General features: G+C 44.2%; 3 protein-coding genes and 1 long non-coding RNA gene across 10 annotated transcripts in view; 1 reads left to right on the forward strand and 3 right to left on the reverse strand.

Annotated features, from left to right (window-relative positions):
- The window catches only part of RRAGC (Ras related GTP binding C), a 14,420-nt gene extending 13,589 nt beyond the window's left edge, over nucleotides 1-831 (reverse strand). The window contains exon 1 of the mRNA XM_006742567.3: nucleotides 508-831. Within this exon, the coding sequence (XP_006742630.1) occupies nucleotides 508-744 (237 nt within the window). The 5' untranslated portion in view covers nucleotides 745-831. The remainder of the gene's footprint in view (nucleotides 1-507) is intronic.
- Nucleotides 832-978: 147 nt separating this feature from the next.
- Nucleotides 979-13,860, forward strand: part of LOC115944056 (uncharacterized) — a 44,001-nt gene continuing 31,119 nt past the window's right edge. For 2 of the 7 annotated variants that reach the window (XR_014144822.1, XR_014144824.1), the window contains exon 1: nucleotides 10,792-11,201. This is a non-coding gene — a long non-coding RNA (uncharacterized LOC115944056). Of the gene's footprint in view, nucleotides 1,330-10,791; nucleotides 11,233-13,860 lie in introns of those variants that run through there. The other 5 variants (XR_014144823.1, XR_014144825.1, XR_014144821.1 and 2 more) reach the window with 5 other exon arrangements.
- On the reverse strand, nucleotides 4,001-10,800 carry MYCBP (MYC binding protein). The gene is made up of 5 exons (XM_006742569.3): nucleotides 10,703-10,800; nucleotides 10,435-10,507; nucleotides 6,979-7,027; nucleotides 6,605-6,734; nucleotides 4,001-5,219 (listed from the first exon to the last, which is right to left on the reverse strand). The coding sequence occupies exons 1-5, from the start codon at nucleotides 10,784-10,786 to the stop codon at nucleotides 5,175-5,177; spliced, it is 381 nt and encodes a 126-aa protein (XP_006742632.2). The 5' UTR covers nucleotides 10,787-10,800; the 3' UTR covers nucleotides 4,001-5,174.
- Nucleotides 11,500-13,646, reverse strand: GJA9 (gap junction protein alpha 9). Its single transcript, XM_006752435.3, is given in 1 exon segment — nucleotides 11,500-13,646. A coding segment is annotated over 1 exon segment (1,545 nt). The 5' UTR covers nucleotides 13,576-13,646; the 3' UTR covers nucleotides 11,500-12,030.

Below are 13,860 nucleotides of genomic sequence, written 5' to 3' on the forward strand. Positions count from 1 at the left end.
AGTAGTAAACATTAAAACGGCCAGTGACTTAGTCACAGCTCTTCCTGACGCAGGTCCCTGGGGCTCACCTGGGAAGTCCTGCAAACTCAAGTCACCTGAAGTGAGAGGAATACACAAAAACCGGGCAGGGGAAGGAGCCGGACAAGTTCTCCAAGTTGGAACTGCAGAGTACGTCTCAGTTTCGGAAAGGACTCTGGGGATGGGTCCCAGGGGGCGGAGGTCCCGGGCGGTGCCACGGGCACCTGCCTACCTCTAGCCAGTCTCGCCTTCGGGGACCCACTCGGCCTCGGTTGACTTGGGCGTGGACTCCGAGTCCGGGTCCTCCGCGGGCCGCACCTCTGGCCCCGCTCCCCAGAAGACTAGAAAAAGCGCGGTGGGACAACCCTGCCGGCCAGCCCCGGCCGCGCCCTCCTCCGCACCACCCCCCCAACGCGCCCGGCGGCCACCCGAGCCCCCGGGAGGGGGAGGGGGAGGGGGAGGCAGGGGACCCGGCGCAGCCCCACTCACCTTCTGGATGGAGGACTTGCCGCTGCGCCGGAGCCCCATGAGCAGAATCCTCGGCTTGGAGCTGTCAGCGCCCCCCGGGCCACAGCCTCCGCCGGCCCCCGCCCCAACCCCGCCGCCCGCGGCTGCCGCCTCCTCTTCCTCCTCCTCCACGCCGTAGCCGAAGTCCTTCGGAAACGAATCTGCCGCGCCGTAACTGCCGGCCAGGGGCGTCTCCTCCGCCCCGTACTGCAGGGACATGGTGCTGGAGCTGCCGCCGCCCGCGCCCTGACAGGCCAGGCCAGGCCAAGCCAGGCCGCCGCCTCCCCAGTCCGCCGCCGCCGCCGCCGCCCCCGGCAGCCTCCACCGCCGCGGGGCCCGCCCCCTAGAGCCCGGCCCTCATAGGCTCCGCGCCGAGGCCCAGCCCCTCATTGGCCGCCCGAGCTGCCACTCGGGAGCAGCAGGGTAGGTGGTGCCCGTCACGTGCCCGGAATCACCTGACTTGGAGCCGTGGAGGGGGGAGGAGGAGTCACGAGGAGGGTGGCCGGGCCGGCCGAGCCCTCTGCCCTCCGCCCTAGCGAGCACCTCGGTCCTGCCCAGCCACGCGCCTTGCTCCTCGCCGCTCCCCTGCCTTCTTGGGAGCTCTGGAGGCCATCGCAACGGGAGATGCTCTCTGGTCATTTGGGGGAAGAACTGATTGTGCTCCTACAATGGTACTCGCCCAACCAGATGCCCGCGGTGCCCTGGGGGGACAAGGGACACAAAACTGGACCGGACTCGGACCCTGCCCGCCCTCAAGTTGCTGGGAGATTTAATAGAGATCGGATCTCTGCGTAAGTAGCTTCGGTACGAGATATGAAGTGGAAAGGTCAAAGGTACAGATAAAAATGCTCGGGAGTTGGGAGGGTGAGAAAGTCTGTAAGGAGGTGGTGTCTGAGCAGGTCTAAATGGATGGATGTGGTTGGGATATGCAGGGGTAGGGAGGAGGAGCCAGCCTGAGTGAGGGTAAAGCCTCAACCCAAGGCAGAGTCATGGGTGTGATACAGGTCGATCTAGCAAGTAACAGGAAAGCAAATGCAGCCAAGCTAGAACAGCTTATCCTCCCCTCTTCAGCAAATCAGACGGTGGTTACTACTACCACTTCAAACTCAAAAGAACTCAATTTCCCCTCCTTCCCACCCAGTCTACTTTTCATGTAACTTGTCCCCTCCCCGTAGAACATTACATCTTCTGTGACCTTCAGATCACGATCACAGACCAAAGGAATGAATAATGAAAGCAAACTAAAACGCTTTCACCAAATACATTTGAGAAAGCTAGAGGAATTTTCACTCTTGACAGTCAGGCTTTAGAATTGGAAATTTGATGAAACAAGATCCTCTTAAAATGGAGGTGATGGAGGTGATGGCGGTGGCACTGATTTTCGAAAGGAACTAACTTCTAGATTATGAAAGGAAAGCCTGTTCTTGCAGGTCTGGGACTTAGTTATGTCTGAATATGTAAGTTAAAGGTAGGACACATCCTTAGAGGTCATCTAGTCCAATCTCTCTCCTAAACAGAGTCCACTCTATAGCACCTCTAGCTGATCGATAATGCAGCATACACTTCAGTGTTCCAAGGGAAGAGAGCTCACTATCTCAAAAGGCAGCTATGTCCACTGAGGTAAAACTGTTGGAAAGTCTTCTATTTCGACCAAAAATCACACTCACTGGAGCTTAAAATGGAACAACACAGGAGTAGTCTTCATCTTTTTCATGACAGCCCTTCAAATACTAGGTTGCAGTCTTCATTACCCCCTCAGTCTTCTCTGTTCACATTAAACATACTCTGTTCCTTTGACCATCCCTTCTATGCTGATGCCCAACAGAACTTTCTGTGATAGAAATATTCTACAACCATACTGTTCAATATAGTAGCCAGTGTGGATGGAGCATTTGAAATGTTGCTACTGTGACTGAGGAACTGAATTTTTTTAACTGTAGTTGCCAGATGTGGCTACTGGCTACCATATTGGACAGCACAACCTTTTATTATCAAGTATTATCAATATTCTCCCTGTTGATCATTCACTTTTTTACACGCATTTGGGCTTGTCAACATCCACCAAATGTCTGGCACCTACAATGCAATACTGACCAATACAGCCTTCGGGGTGACTGTTTAGCACCTGGACAATATTTATATTAATGCTTTCCAGAATGGAATTCTTTTTTTTTTAATATCCAGAGCATATGTGGTTCACACTGATAATCACTAGAACTAGTATTTTGTTGGCAGTCCTAGTGCCTAAACTTGTACCACTGCATTTTTTAACCTAAATATAAGACTTGACATTTCAGCTTTATGGTTTAGGCCCAGAAGTTGAGGTACTCCAAGTTAATCATTTTCAAGCTTGCTTCAATATGGTTTACCAGCCAGCCAACTTTGTGGCATTTACAGATTTGGCATTTCACCATGTAACCCATATGTAGTCCTTTACAATTTACAAGGCACTTTTCATCCATTATATTTAATTTGATCCTTACAACAACCCTGTGAGGTAGGCAAGATATGAAATCTACATTTTATAGATAAGGCAGCTGAAGCGTAGTAGGAACTGAATGGATGACATCCTTTTTCTACTCCATTGAGCATCTTCTTGTACATTCTCTTCATCCATATCCTTGATAGAAATGATGAAGAGGACCTCCAGAGGCCAGGCTGACTCTGAATTCTTGAATAGTACTGACTGCTACAGCAGTTTAAACAGGTCAGTTCCCTCTTAAAAGTGTGATTATCCAACCCACTGGTTGCCATTCTGTCCAAAAGGATGGTACGAGAGACAGTAACCTGACTTACATAAACGCTAATAATAGTCCCATAGTAGAAAAGCAAATGAGGGTTGGCTGCCAGAAAAAAATTCTACTTGTCTGTATTCCACAAAGGGACTGTCATACCAACTGCTTAAAGAAGCCAAGTCTCCCTCTCTTTCAAAATCCCCATGGGGCCAAGTTTTATTGTTCTTATGGTTCTTAGCACTTATTACCCACATTGTAATTGCTTATGTACATGTCTTATAACTAACTTCAAGTCATTCATCTCTGTAACACCCAGCACTCAGCCTACTGCTGAGCATGTAGGAGGCACTCAAATTGGTAAAAGATAAACTGATTCAAGTGAATGTTCTTCCAACAGGATCTGGCCCCCCTCCAAAAACAAACTTGTGACTAGAAGACACACAGACCATTGCCACATTCTTGCCAACATGACTGATTAAAATGCCCTTACAGTTAGCTTGGTCACAGTTTCCAGCAAGTGCTAAGGCTTTTGCTAGTTAAATCAGCTTTCACTGGAGCGTTCTGTTTTCTACGTGTGTTTTGACGGAAGAGTAAAGACAGGTTCTCTAACAATAGGATTAGAATATACAAAATAGGATGACTCTTAATAATGTCAAATCAGTCAGTAAGGAAAATAAGTGACCAACAAAATGGAACATCTGACTGTAGGTCTTCCAAAAGAAAGGAAAAGGACTAACAAACACGAATATAGTGCTTTACCATTTACAGTTCTTTCACATACATTCCATTTGACCCTCACAACAACCCTGTGAGGTAGGCAGCACTGATCTTATTCTTCTCATTTAACAGATGAGGAAAGTGAATCTCAGAGCAGTTAACTGAAGTGCCCAAGGTTCTACAGTTAGTAAATAATTTGTATTAATATCAGTCTTTGGCCTAAAAATTCAGCACCCGACCTCGGCTCATACTTGCCCTACCTACTTCACAGGGATAATGAAGATAAAATGAATTCAAGGCTAGAAAAATACTTTGAGGGAAAAAAGCACTATATAATTATACCCGCAGACTATAATTTTCCACGATATATGGCTCATTCCCCGTCTTATCCCAGCTTGTGCATGAACCCAGAATTTTATATTGCCTCAGTTCTCTGCTCAACTAAGCAACTAAGTAAGGCAGGGGAACAGTGTGATCCTGTTTGAAGTTATATAAATTACAATCAGGGTAACTACTAGTATGGCAAATTGAAAAACAACACAGGCCAAGTGCAGCTAGGACCCACTGAAGCACAGAGCAAAGCAAGGCAACATCATCAGATAGGGCATGATTGCATAGAAGGAAACGTGGTGTCAGAGTTCAGACTGGCACACACATGGTTATCTAAGGCAAAGTGGTGGCAAAGAAGAGTTATTTGTTCCACATTATATAAACAAGAGCAGAAGATTCATGGGAACCCGTGCAAAAGCATCTTCTGTCACACAGCTGCCTACAGAGGATATAAACAACAGTCATCTTCATTTTAAAGAATGACTATACCTGTGTTCATATCCTGCACTAAACCAAGGAACAGCTCCATGCTGAACTTCCTTGGCTAAAATACAACCAGTACCATCATTCCTAGTCAGATTAATAAACAGAATGTCTTTTAAGGTAATGAATTAGATGGCTGTGTTTAGATTTTTTTTTTTTTCAGGATTCACTTTGGATTCTCCTGCTTTTAAGACCCAAAGAAAGTTATATTGAGTTTTTATTGGTGATTCTAAGTATATGTGTTTATAACAGTTAAAGTGTGATAGGTGAATTCAACATATTAAAAGAGTTCTAGAGCATCTGTTCAGAAAAGATTATATACTATACAAACTATTCAAGTCATACAAAACCATTTTTTCAGTGTCTTTTCAACTGAGAAGAATCCTATTCAGCACGCTTCTCCTCCTGAGGTGGTTCATACTGAGCAAGCTATAGGGCAAAGACAGAGGAGTTTAGGTGAATTTTATTCTAAATTGGGTAAAAAAACTTAATAGTAACAAAACGAGTAGTTAACTATTATATTCAAACTACTGAATCAGTAACTCTATATGAATATCCTATCCTTTTTAAACCATTTAAGATTAATACAATTTAAGATTTAATACAATCAAATGTAATGAAAACTTTTTCATATAAACCTTTAAAATTACTGGGAAACCAAAGCTGAATTTCAATTCATAACTGCGCTGCTCAAATACCTGATACGCAATAATCTATCTGTATCTTCCCAAAGATGTTGTGGCTTCTGGTAAGGGACTTTCTCTTTCTCTTTACCACAAGTTTACTGAACTTTCTCTTAAAAAGCAGAAAAAAATAATAATGTACCATATATTAATCTAGCCAGTTAATGAAGAGAAGTTCATGTCTTTGACTTAATGGATGCTAAGAGTTAACTGGTATTTGTGTTGTGGAATCTTGGACAATTTAAGATGCTGCATTTTCTATTATGCTAAGCTGTGGTTCCCTGCCAGAACACTAGGCTAGGATTTAGGTTGTTCCAATTAGCTGTCAGATTTGAGAAGATAATTAGACTTCACTGTGCTTTAGTTTCCTACCTATAAAATGGTCTGTGTACTTGTTTCGCTTATCTCGCAAGGTTGTTGAGCAGATAAATCACATTATGAGAAATGCGTAGAGTAATGTAAAATGCGTTATGTGATTCAGAGTGTGGAAAAACCTCAAAGACTTAGAGTTCACTAATTTGAAGTTTATGAAAATTCTCACAGGAGTTTCAACAAAGAAAAAACTTGAGCAGTAGACAAAATTAAGTGCAAACAAATTTATAGAGATAAACAGATTCCAGGGCCAGCACATACAACTGTGCAGATTATGCACTGCACAACTCTAAGAGGTGCCATTCACAAAGCATTGACCCTACAATGACCTACTTAAATCAACTGCTTATAACTCCCAGAAATCTCCATTTACTCATAAGCAGCATTAACCAATGTTCTCATCTTTTTTTTTTTTAAGTAGGCGCCATGCTCTGCGTGGAGCCCAATGCAGGACTTGAACTCATGACCTGAGATCATGACCTGAGCTGGGATCAAGAGTCGGCCACTTAACCGACTGAGCCACCCAGGTGCCCCGCTCATCTTTTTCTTGATGCAGGTTCCCAAGAACCTCTTCTTGACCACACATTGCTTGTCCTATTTACAATTTGTGGTTTTCTAGATAGGGCATCAGTTCAGCCTTGCAGTTAATCGAGATTATTTATCCTCCTCCCTCCCCTAATATCCATTTTAGTGAGGTTTTGTTCTTATAATCATTAAGGGTGAAATTATTTTTAACATGGATTCTTTTAAAACATTTACCTTTGTTTTCAGTTTTTTATTTTCTTCTACAATAGCTTCATATTTCTCTTTCATTTCTGCCAATTCTAGGCGAAGCAGCTCTATTTCTGGATTTTCTGGGGTAGCAGCTCCTAAGTGATGCTTTAAAAAACTAGTATCAAAGTTAAGAATTTACTTGAGCTGAATGAAACTAACGAAATAGCTCAGAGTAGTATCAATATCTCTGATCATGGTCACCCCACCTTACCACCAACATTTACCCAGAGATCATCATTGCAAAACATAAAGGAAAGTAACTTTTTCAATCGTCAAAAATATTTTAAATATTATCTATGTGAAAAAATAAGAGTTCCAAAGATAAGTCCTTTTTCTGACTTGAAAGATGAAAAGGATACTCCAAAGCACTATTAGGTTTCTCTGGTTCTTCATATAAGGCTACCAATACTGCAAATCAAAAAGCAGAAAAAAGCAACAATTAAAGTCTTAAATTTGAATGACTGAAATTATATAGCCCAGTAAATATTAAATGCCTATTATACAGCAAGCACATTGCTAGGACTGCCATACCATGGTAAACAAGGCAGATAAGGTCCCTGCTCTCAACAAATTTACAGTCTAGTGCAAAAGCAAAGAACTAGACCAAAAAAAAAAAAGAGCATCAAGCAGCAATATAGGATGATGGATTATGAGAGTACATTGGAAGAACACCCAACTCAGCCTAGAACACCAGGGAAGGCTCCCTAACGAAAGGAAATAAGACCTGAGACTTGGCTATGAGGGTTTCAGATAAAATGGGAAGGTGAGGGGGTGGGGAGGGCAAGAGAACAACACATTGAGGAACTGAAAATTCAAGTATGGCTAGATGGAGCTGTGAACAATGTGGCAGGGAAGGAAGCTGGCAAGGTGGTCAGGACGCAGACCAGGGAGGATCCTGCAAGTTTGGTTGGACTTTGATCCTCAGAACAGGCATATAATTAAACAGTTTTTAAGCAGGAGAGTGACAGGATCACTCTTGACTGCTGTGTGGAAGATCCAGAGTGGGACAAGGATGAAGGAAGGAAGAACAGTTAAGAGGCAGGTGTAGCAATCCAGCTGAAAAAGATAGTAACCTGCACTAGAGTGATGGGGGGTGAAAACAAAGTAGATAAATTTGAGAAAAATTTTGGAGAGAATCAACAGAGCTATGGTAATTACTGAAAGAAGCTTTGAATTCAAACTGTGCTTCAAGAATAGTTTCATATACAACATGCTAAGTAACCACCAACCAAAAACTTTACCAGTAATCAACATGCTCAAATCAATATTAAAATAGATGTTTTAGTTTATATCCAAAAGCTTATGTCAGCACTACCTTGCTCATCTTCTATTGAACAAATTCCTCCTGGGATTTACTACTCAGATAAAAATCTCTCTGAACCAGTGGTTAAATTTTTTGTGCATGGAACCCTTTGAAAGTGACAAAAGCCAAAAAATGTAACTATACACAAAAAATGTGCATCTCTAGACTCCAAGTTAAGATCTGTTGCAAAACTTACACGCTTCCTTTTTATTTTTTGGTTTTAATTCATCAAAATAATATAGACAGTATGAAAAAATCAAATGGCAATGATTTTTTAACAACCCGCACTGAGTTCTGATAGTTATTCTTCTAAGTATACTTACAACCCTGTTTTTTGAGAAATTGGTATATTTACATTACCACCACCCTCTCCTTTCAATGTTTTTCTTTAAATAACATACTTAAACCTGTTTCTTCTTCCATTAATATCCACTGATCTTTGCCAACTAACTTTATAAGACATGAATACTCTTACTACCCTTTTATACCTCTTCTTCCCCACCCCATTTCTTTCAGCTTCTAAATTTCTGTCAGTGGTACTATGAGGTTGATAATTACAGAACATAATGTAAATATCAAGTTTCCTGTGCTTTTCTATAGATTAAATATACTTCCTTTTTATCAGACAAGAACTCGATAGCCGGTGTTTCCCTTTTTGCCTTAGCAGGCGGGATTTTTAGAGGTTGATACGGTACTCAAAATATCTCAAATGCTTCTTTTTCCAAATGACTTATCTTTATCTTTAGCCATCCTTATAGTGTTTTAATGTTAGAAGCAGTTTCAGATCCTCTTGGAAATATGTTGTATTAAAATTATAAATTAAATATGTGTAAAGTACCCATGTTTGAAGCTGAAAATCAAATTTTAAATAGCTCACATCTCTGTAGAGACATTATGTTAAGTTCTCTGATATTATTTAGGAGACTGGAAATCTGCAGAGATTGAGGAGTTAGATGCCAGTATATGTGAGCAAAGGAAAAGAAGCCTTCAGGGATTTCCAGTCTCATGAAGGAGGAACCATGTATGGCCACAAGGCTGTTACCTCCCACCAAGGTCACTTCTCTGCCTTTTAACATTCTGTCTTTTACTCCGTCCAGCCACTCTGGGCTCCTTGCACTTCCTGGAACTCTTGACATCACATTTCATTCAGATCTGTGTTCAAATGTTACTTTTAAGAGAGACCTTCCCCCACCACCCCTTATAAATGGCACACCCGTTGCTCTTTATCCCCTTTGCCGTATTTTTATTCGTAACACTTCCCCTTGGCTGGCACTATGTATTTATTATCTGTCTCCTCCAACTAGAATATAAGCTCATTTAGAGCAGGGGCTTTTTTTTCTCCCCCACTGCTGTATCCCCAGTGCCTAGAACAGAGACCTGAATAAAATGGTGAAAGAAATGAAAGAAATGAACTCATGGAGTTTTTTAAAGGGGGGGAACCCTTCAAGAGAGGGCAGAGCACAGCACTTTCATAGAGTACTCCTGTCATGTTTGCTGAAATTTAATTGCAAAGAGATAAGGAAACTATTATCTGAACCTAAGGTAGATAGCAATTCAAAATTACCAGCCCACGCATGGGAATTAAAAGTCCTGCTTTCTGCTAAGACCCAGAGTTATTCTCCCAGAATTTTCTCCTAACCTTTGCTTCTGGCCAAAGAGCAGTTACCAAATAATTTCCCAGACACTTCTCATATGGACCCAGTCATCATCCCTGACAGCTCTTCTGTTCTATATCCTTGAAAGTTCTAGCCAATGAGTTGAATGATAAATAGCAGACATTCACATTATTGCTGAGCTAGTGAAATAAACAGTACCCCAACTATCTCTTGGAACTCTCCAGTTTCAAGCTCCTTACTCATCTTAGGTCTTGAACCCCCTTGGAGAAAGAGATACAGTGTAACAGCTTCCATCTTAAAAGGTGTAAACAATATAACCATTTTCATGTGCCCTCAAGCTCTTTAAACTGTAATTCTACTTATGAAATATGCACAAAGCAGGAATTGGTATAGCCTACGAAACGAGGGTTGAAAAACCACAACCAAATTGACTATGAATCGCCTACTTTGGGGATTGAGTTCACTTAGTTATTTTATAGGCAACTTTGAAATCTGGTAATTTTCCCACTTGCCCTTTGTTCGAGGGAAAATGCTTCTTTACATAATTTTGACTCCGCAAAAAGTAAGGAGGGAGGAGTTGGGATCTCAAGGTCTTTAGCAAATATGCTCGCTGCGACCGCTCGAGGCAAAGCAACGGAAGTTGGAGGGACTTTACAACAGCTGCAAGAGTTTCACTCCCCGCCCGGAGAGTGGTAGCATGAGCGAGGCTACCCCAACTCGGGCGGCGTCCGACAGCCAGACGTGCGCCAGTCCCTGCTGAACCCCGAGGCCCACCTTACCGGACCCCAGACAGTTCCCACCTGTTCCCCCTCCTTCCCCACACCTTGGCCCGTCAGGGGCGCAGCGCCGAGGAGCACGGCGTGGACACGAGGAACCCTCTCCTAGCCCATGCTCACCCTTGGTCAGCGTGTCCAGCACCCCCGACTTCTCCAAGTACCTCCGGAACTGCTCGCGCTTCGAGTCGGCGGCCTGAGGAGACACGGCGGGTCAGTGGCAGAAGCCCAGGGACCGGAGCAGGAAGAAGGCGCTGGGAGTCCGGCAACCCCGCCTCCGCCTCGCTACCTCAGGCCCCCAAAACCTGCGCGCGCGCCCCCACTCCCACCCCGAGCCGACCAGCGGCTGGCTACCGCCCGCACGCCCCCAGCCACGCCGCGCCCCCCTCACTTTGTAATGGGCCATAGTGACAGCGGCAGCGGCGTAGCTGGCGCCCGAGACCGTGGCTGGCGGGCTCTGAGCAGCACTGCTCATGCGCGGAAGGGCGCGCGCGCATGCGCACTTGCGAACCACGGTCCGAGATCGCAGGGGTGTGGCCTGTTTTCATGACAACCAGGACGCTCTGAGTGCCCCATAGTGGGCTAAGTCGAAGGAGGCTGCGTACACCCGCCTCTCTGCTCCCGGAGCAGCACCTCTCCTTCCTCTTCCGGTCCTTGCAGCGATTCGGTTGCTGAGCGAGAGGCGAGGTTTTGGTAACTCCGGACTAGTGTCCAGGTGGGGCCAAAGATGGGCGTGGCGCCCGGGGGCAGGGCCTGCGGAGGCCGATAGCACTAGGACTGTAGCAGGGTGTGATCTTCGGACATCGGTCTGGAGCCGACCTGTCTCAACTGGGACCTCATTAGGTGCGGCAACCTATATGTGCTGGCTTCTTGGCGCTCATCCTGAAAAGGTGCGCAGGACCGACGCATGGCGACCCTTGGGTATGCAGTGTCTTGAGAGGAGTGCTTAGAATCGTTATGTTTCAGCTCCAGCTTTTACTTTTGGAGTTTGTTTTGTGGCGGGCTTGATAGGGGCCTCTGGAGGGGGTGAGCAGTAACGTGCTAAGCTTTTGAGCGCTTACCGTGTGCCAGGCACTGTACTAAACACGTTTCTTATTTTAAGTCTCATGCTATCCCTGTAAGGTAGGCACTGTTAGTAAAGTGGCGAAGTTAGAGGACCAGGGAGGATAGAGCTGCAATTCCAATCTGGGCACTGAAATCACGATGCTATAAAGCCATCAATCTTTTTAAGATTTTATTTACTAGACAACAACATCATCATACTCAAGAGACATCAGGTTGCGGTCAATAAGGAAACTAAATTAAGTCCCAGGGACAAACAATTTAAACATTGTGCAGAAATAAGAGATTAGCAACTAAGAGGGAGAATTATGTAGAACAAGGAGAATCTCCTAAAGCTGTACTCCCTTCAAGGAAAAACCTGTTTCCAATCCATTAAGCCTCGATTCTAAACATGCGACTTTCCCAGAATCAGTTTTCATGAATTCTGAAGGGAGCCTGTGAAAAAATAATCCTGATACTTGGTAACTATGTCTTTGAATTTGAAACTGCTCCTTCACCACTCAGAATTAATCTGTTTTTCCTTTTTGAAATGGGTTTGCAATTTTCTGCCTGTAACACCTGGTCTTTAGAGCTGCCCTTGTCATGCCTGTGCTCCATCACCACTAGGCTACTTCTATGATAACATAATATGCAGAATGTCTAGAAGCCAAAAGCAGTTCAGATCTGAAGGTCTGTGGGAGCCCGCCTACCAGTGAGGTTATTTGTCAGCAACACCAAATGATTTGGAGGACAAGCAGTAGGATTATTGCAGCTTCTAGCCAAATCAGATTCAAAGGACAACTGTCCCAAAGAATCAGGAGTGTCTGGAATGTCAGGCGGTTGGCAGTATCCCAGTGAAGGAGGCAGGATGCTAAATGTGCCCTCTCTGAACTGACCCTTGAGGTTTCCTTTAGGAGGTGACACCTGATTTTCATCTTCCATAGAGGGACCACATGTAGACCTAAGCCACGACTGTTCCCAGGCACAGTTACCAGGCGGAGGGAAAGCTGTTTGGGATGACTGCCCCATGTGGTTGTCCAGATCTATAGCAACACCTGGAATAGAACAGTGACATCTAGAGCAGTGGTTCCTTTTGCTGTCTTTGCCATCAATTTCTCTTTTTTCCCTTAATGGGTTACCCACTTCTTTTCTAAATATTTTATGAGTGTCTTCATTATTACATGAACTGATGTGTTGAAGATGACTACAGGTAGCGCTAAGTGTGCACATCTCATCGGAAAGTACAGTTTCTTGTTCATCCAAAATGCATTTCTCATCATTTCCACTGTAATTGTCAGGATCTGCCTGAGATGCAGGTGAATTTAAAATAGGGCACACTGCTGTGTGTTTTTGCTTTTCCATTAACAGCTAATAATCAGGTGCAGAAGAGAGTCTCTTCCGTGAATTAGCAGAGGTGCTCTGATATTTGGCATGATTGTGTTTTGACTTGTTCGCAAAGAATTCATTATGCTCATCCTTCCATTTATATTGTCCCCAAAGCCCTTTTTTAATCTTTTTAAAACCTAGGTGGAAAATTTCTAGAACATTTAAGAAAAGAGAAACAGTGGCTATAGATTGCATAAATAATAGGAATATTGTCTTTTCTGTTGGTCTTGAGACAAAACAATCAATTATATTTGGACATGGGTGGCCATAGCATTTAACTAAAGGCTCTAAATGAAATCCATATAAAAGATACTGTCCAATCATGAACCCAACCTCAACCACGGAGCGAGTGAAAATGTGTACCACGTAAGTGCAAAGCAGGGTTCCTCTGAGTGGAGCTTTATTTAGTTTCCTTTGTTCCAGCTGACAAAGTTCTTGCTTCAGTCTTCTCCGGTCCCCAGCCATTTCAAACTCCACGCCCTCCAGGGCCCCTCTCAGTTGAGCTTTCCTCCTCTGCCTCTCTTTCTCCAGAACCCTCAGTCAGTACAAAGCATGGCCCATATAGACCAGGGATGGTGAAGACACAAATATCACCTGCAAAACCCAGTATCTAACGAGGGAGATGGGAAAGGCCTGGTCATAGCACACATTTCTGCAGCCGGGTTGTTCTGTATTACAGATGAAACCGGACTGCTCATCATTCCAGACATCCTCAGCTGCTACACCCAGAACAAGCATTCGAAATATGAACAGGATAGTGAGCCAGATCTTTCCAATGATGGTGTAGTGGATGTGAACTTCCTCCAGGATGCCTCCAAGGAAATTCCAGTTCCCCATGTTTATTTAGTCAGCCAGCTTCACTCTGAACCCCATCAAATAGGAGACAGATAAATTCTTCCATTCTCAAGGGCATGCTATTTCGTAAAGCAAACCTATGGCCAAAACATGAACAAAGCATCACTCTCTTCATGTGCTGTTGCTCTACTTTTTCCCTAGAGAACTGTGATAATCTCACCAAGGATATATTTAAGATATCAGGAATTTAGGGGCGCCTGGGTGGCTCAGTTGGTTAAGTGTCTGCCTTTGGCTCAGGTCATGGTCCCGGGGTCCTGAGATGGAGCC

The sequence above is a fragment of the Leptonychotes weddellii genome, chromosome 4, assembly GCF_054177405.1.
Source record: "Leptonychotes weddellii isolate Sample4059 chromosome 4, ASM5417740v2, whole genome shotgun sequence".
Taxonomy (NCBI): domain Eukaryota; kingdom Metazoa; phylum Chordata; class Mammalia; order Carnivora; family Phocidae; genus Leptonychotes; species Leptonychotes weddellii.

Coding starts and splice junctions, on each gene's coding strand:
- MYCBP (XM_006742569.3), bottom strand. CDS start 10,786: ATGAGCAGTGCTGCTCAGAGCCCGCCAGCCACGGTCTCGGGCGCCAGC. Junction 10,508..10,702: donor TCACTATGGCCCATTACAAA/GTGAGGGGGGCG, acceptor GTGTCTCCTCAG/GCCGCCGACTCGAAGCGCGA. Junction 5,220..6,604: donor ATAAAAAACTGAAAACAAAG/GTAAATGTTTTA, acceptor TTTGCCCTATAG/CTTGCTCAGTATGAACCACC.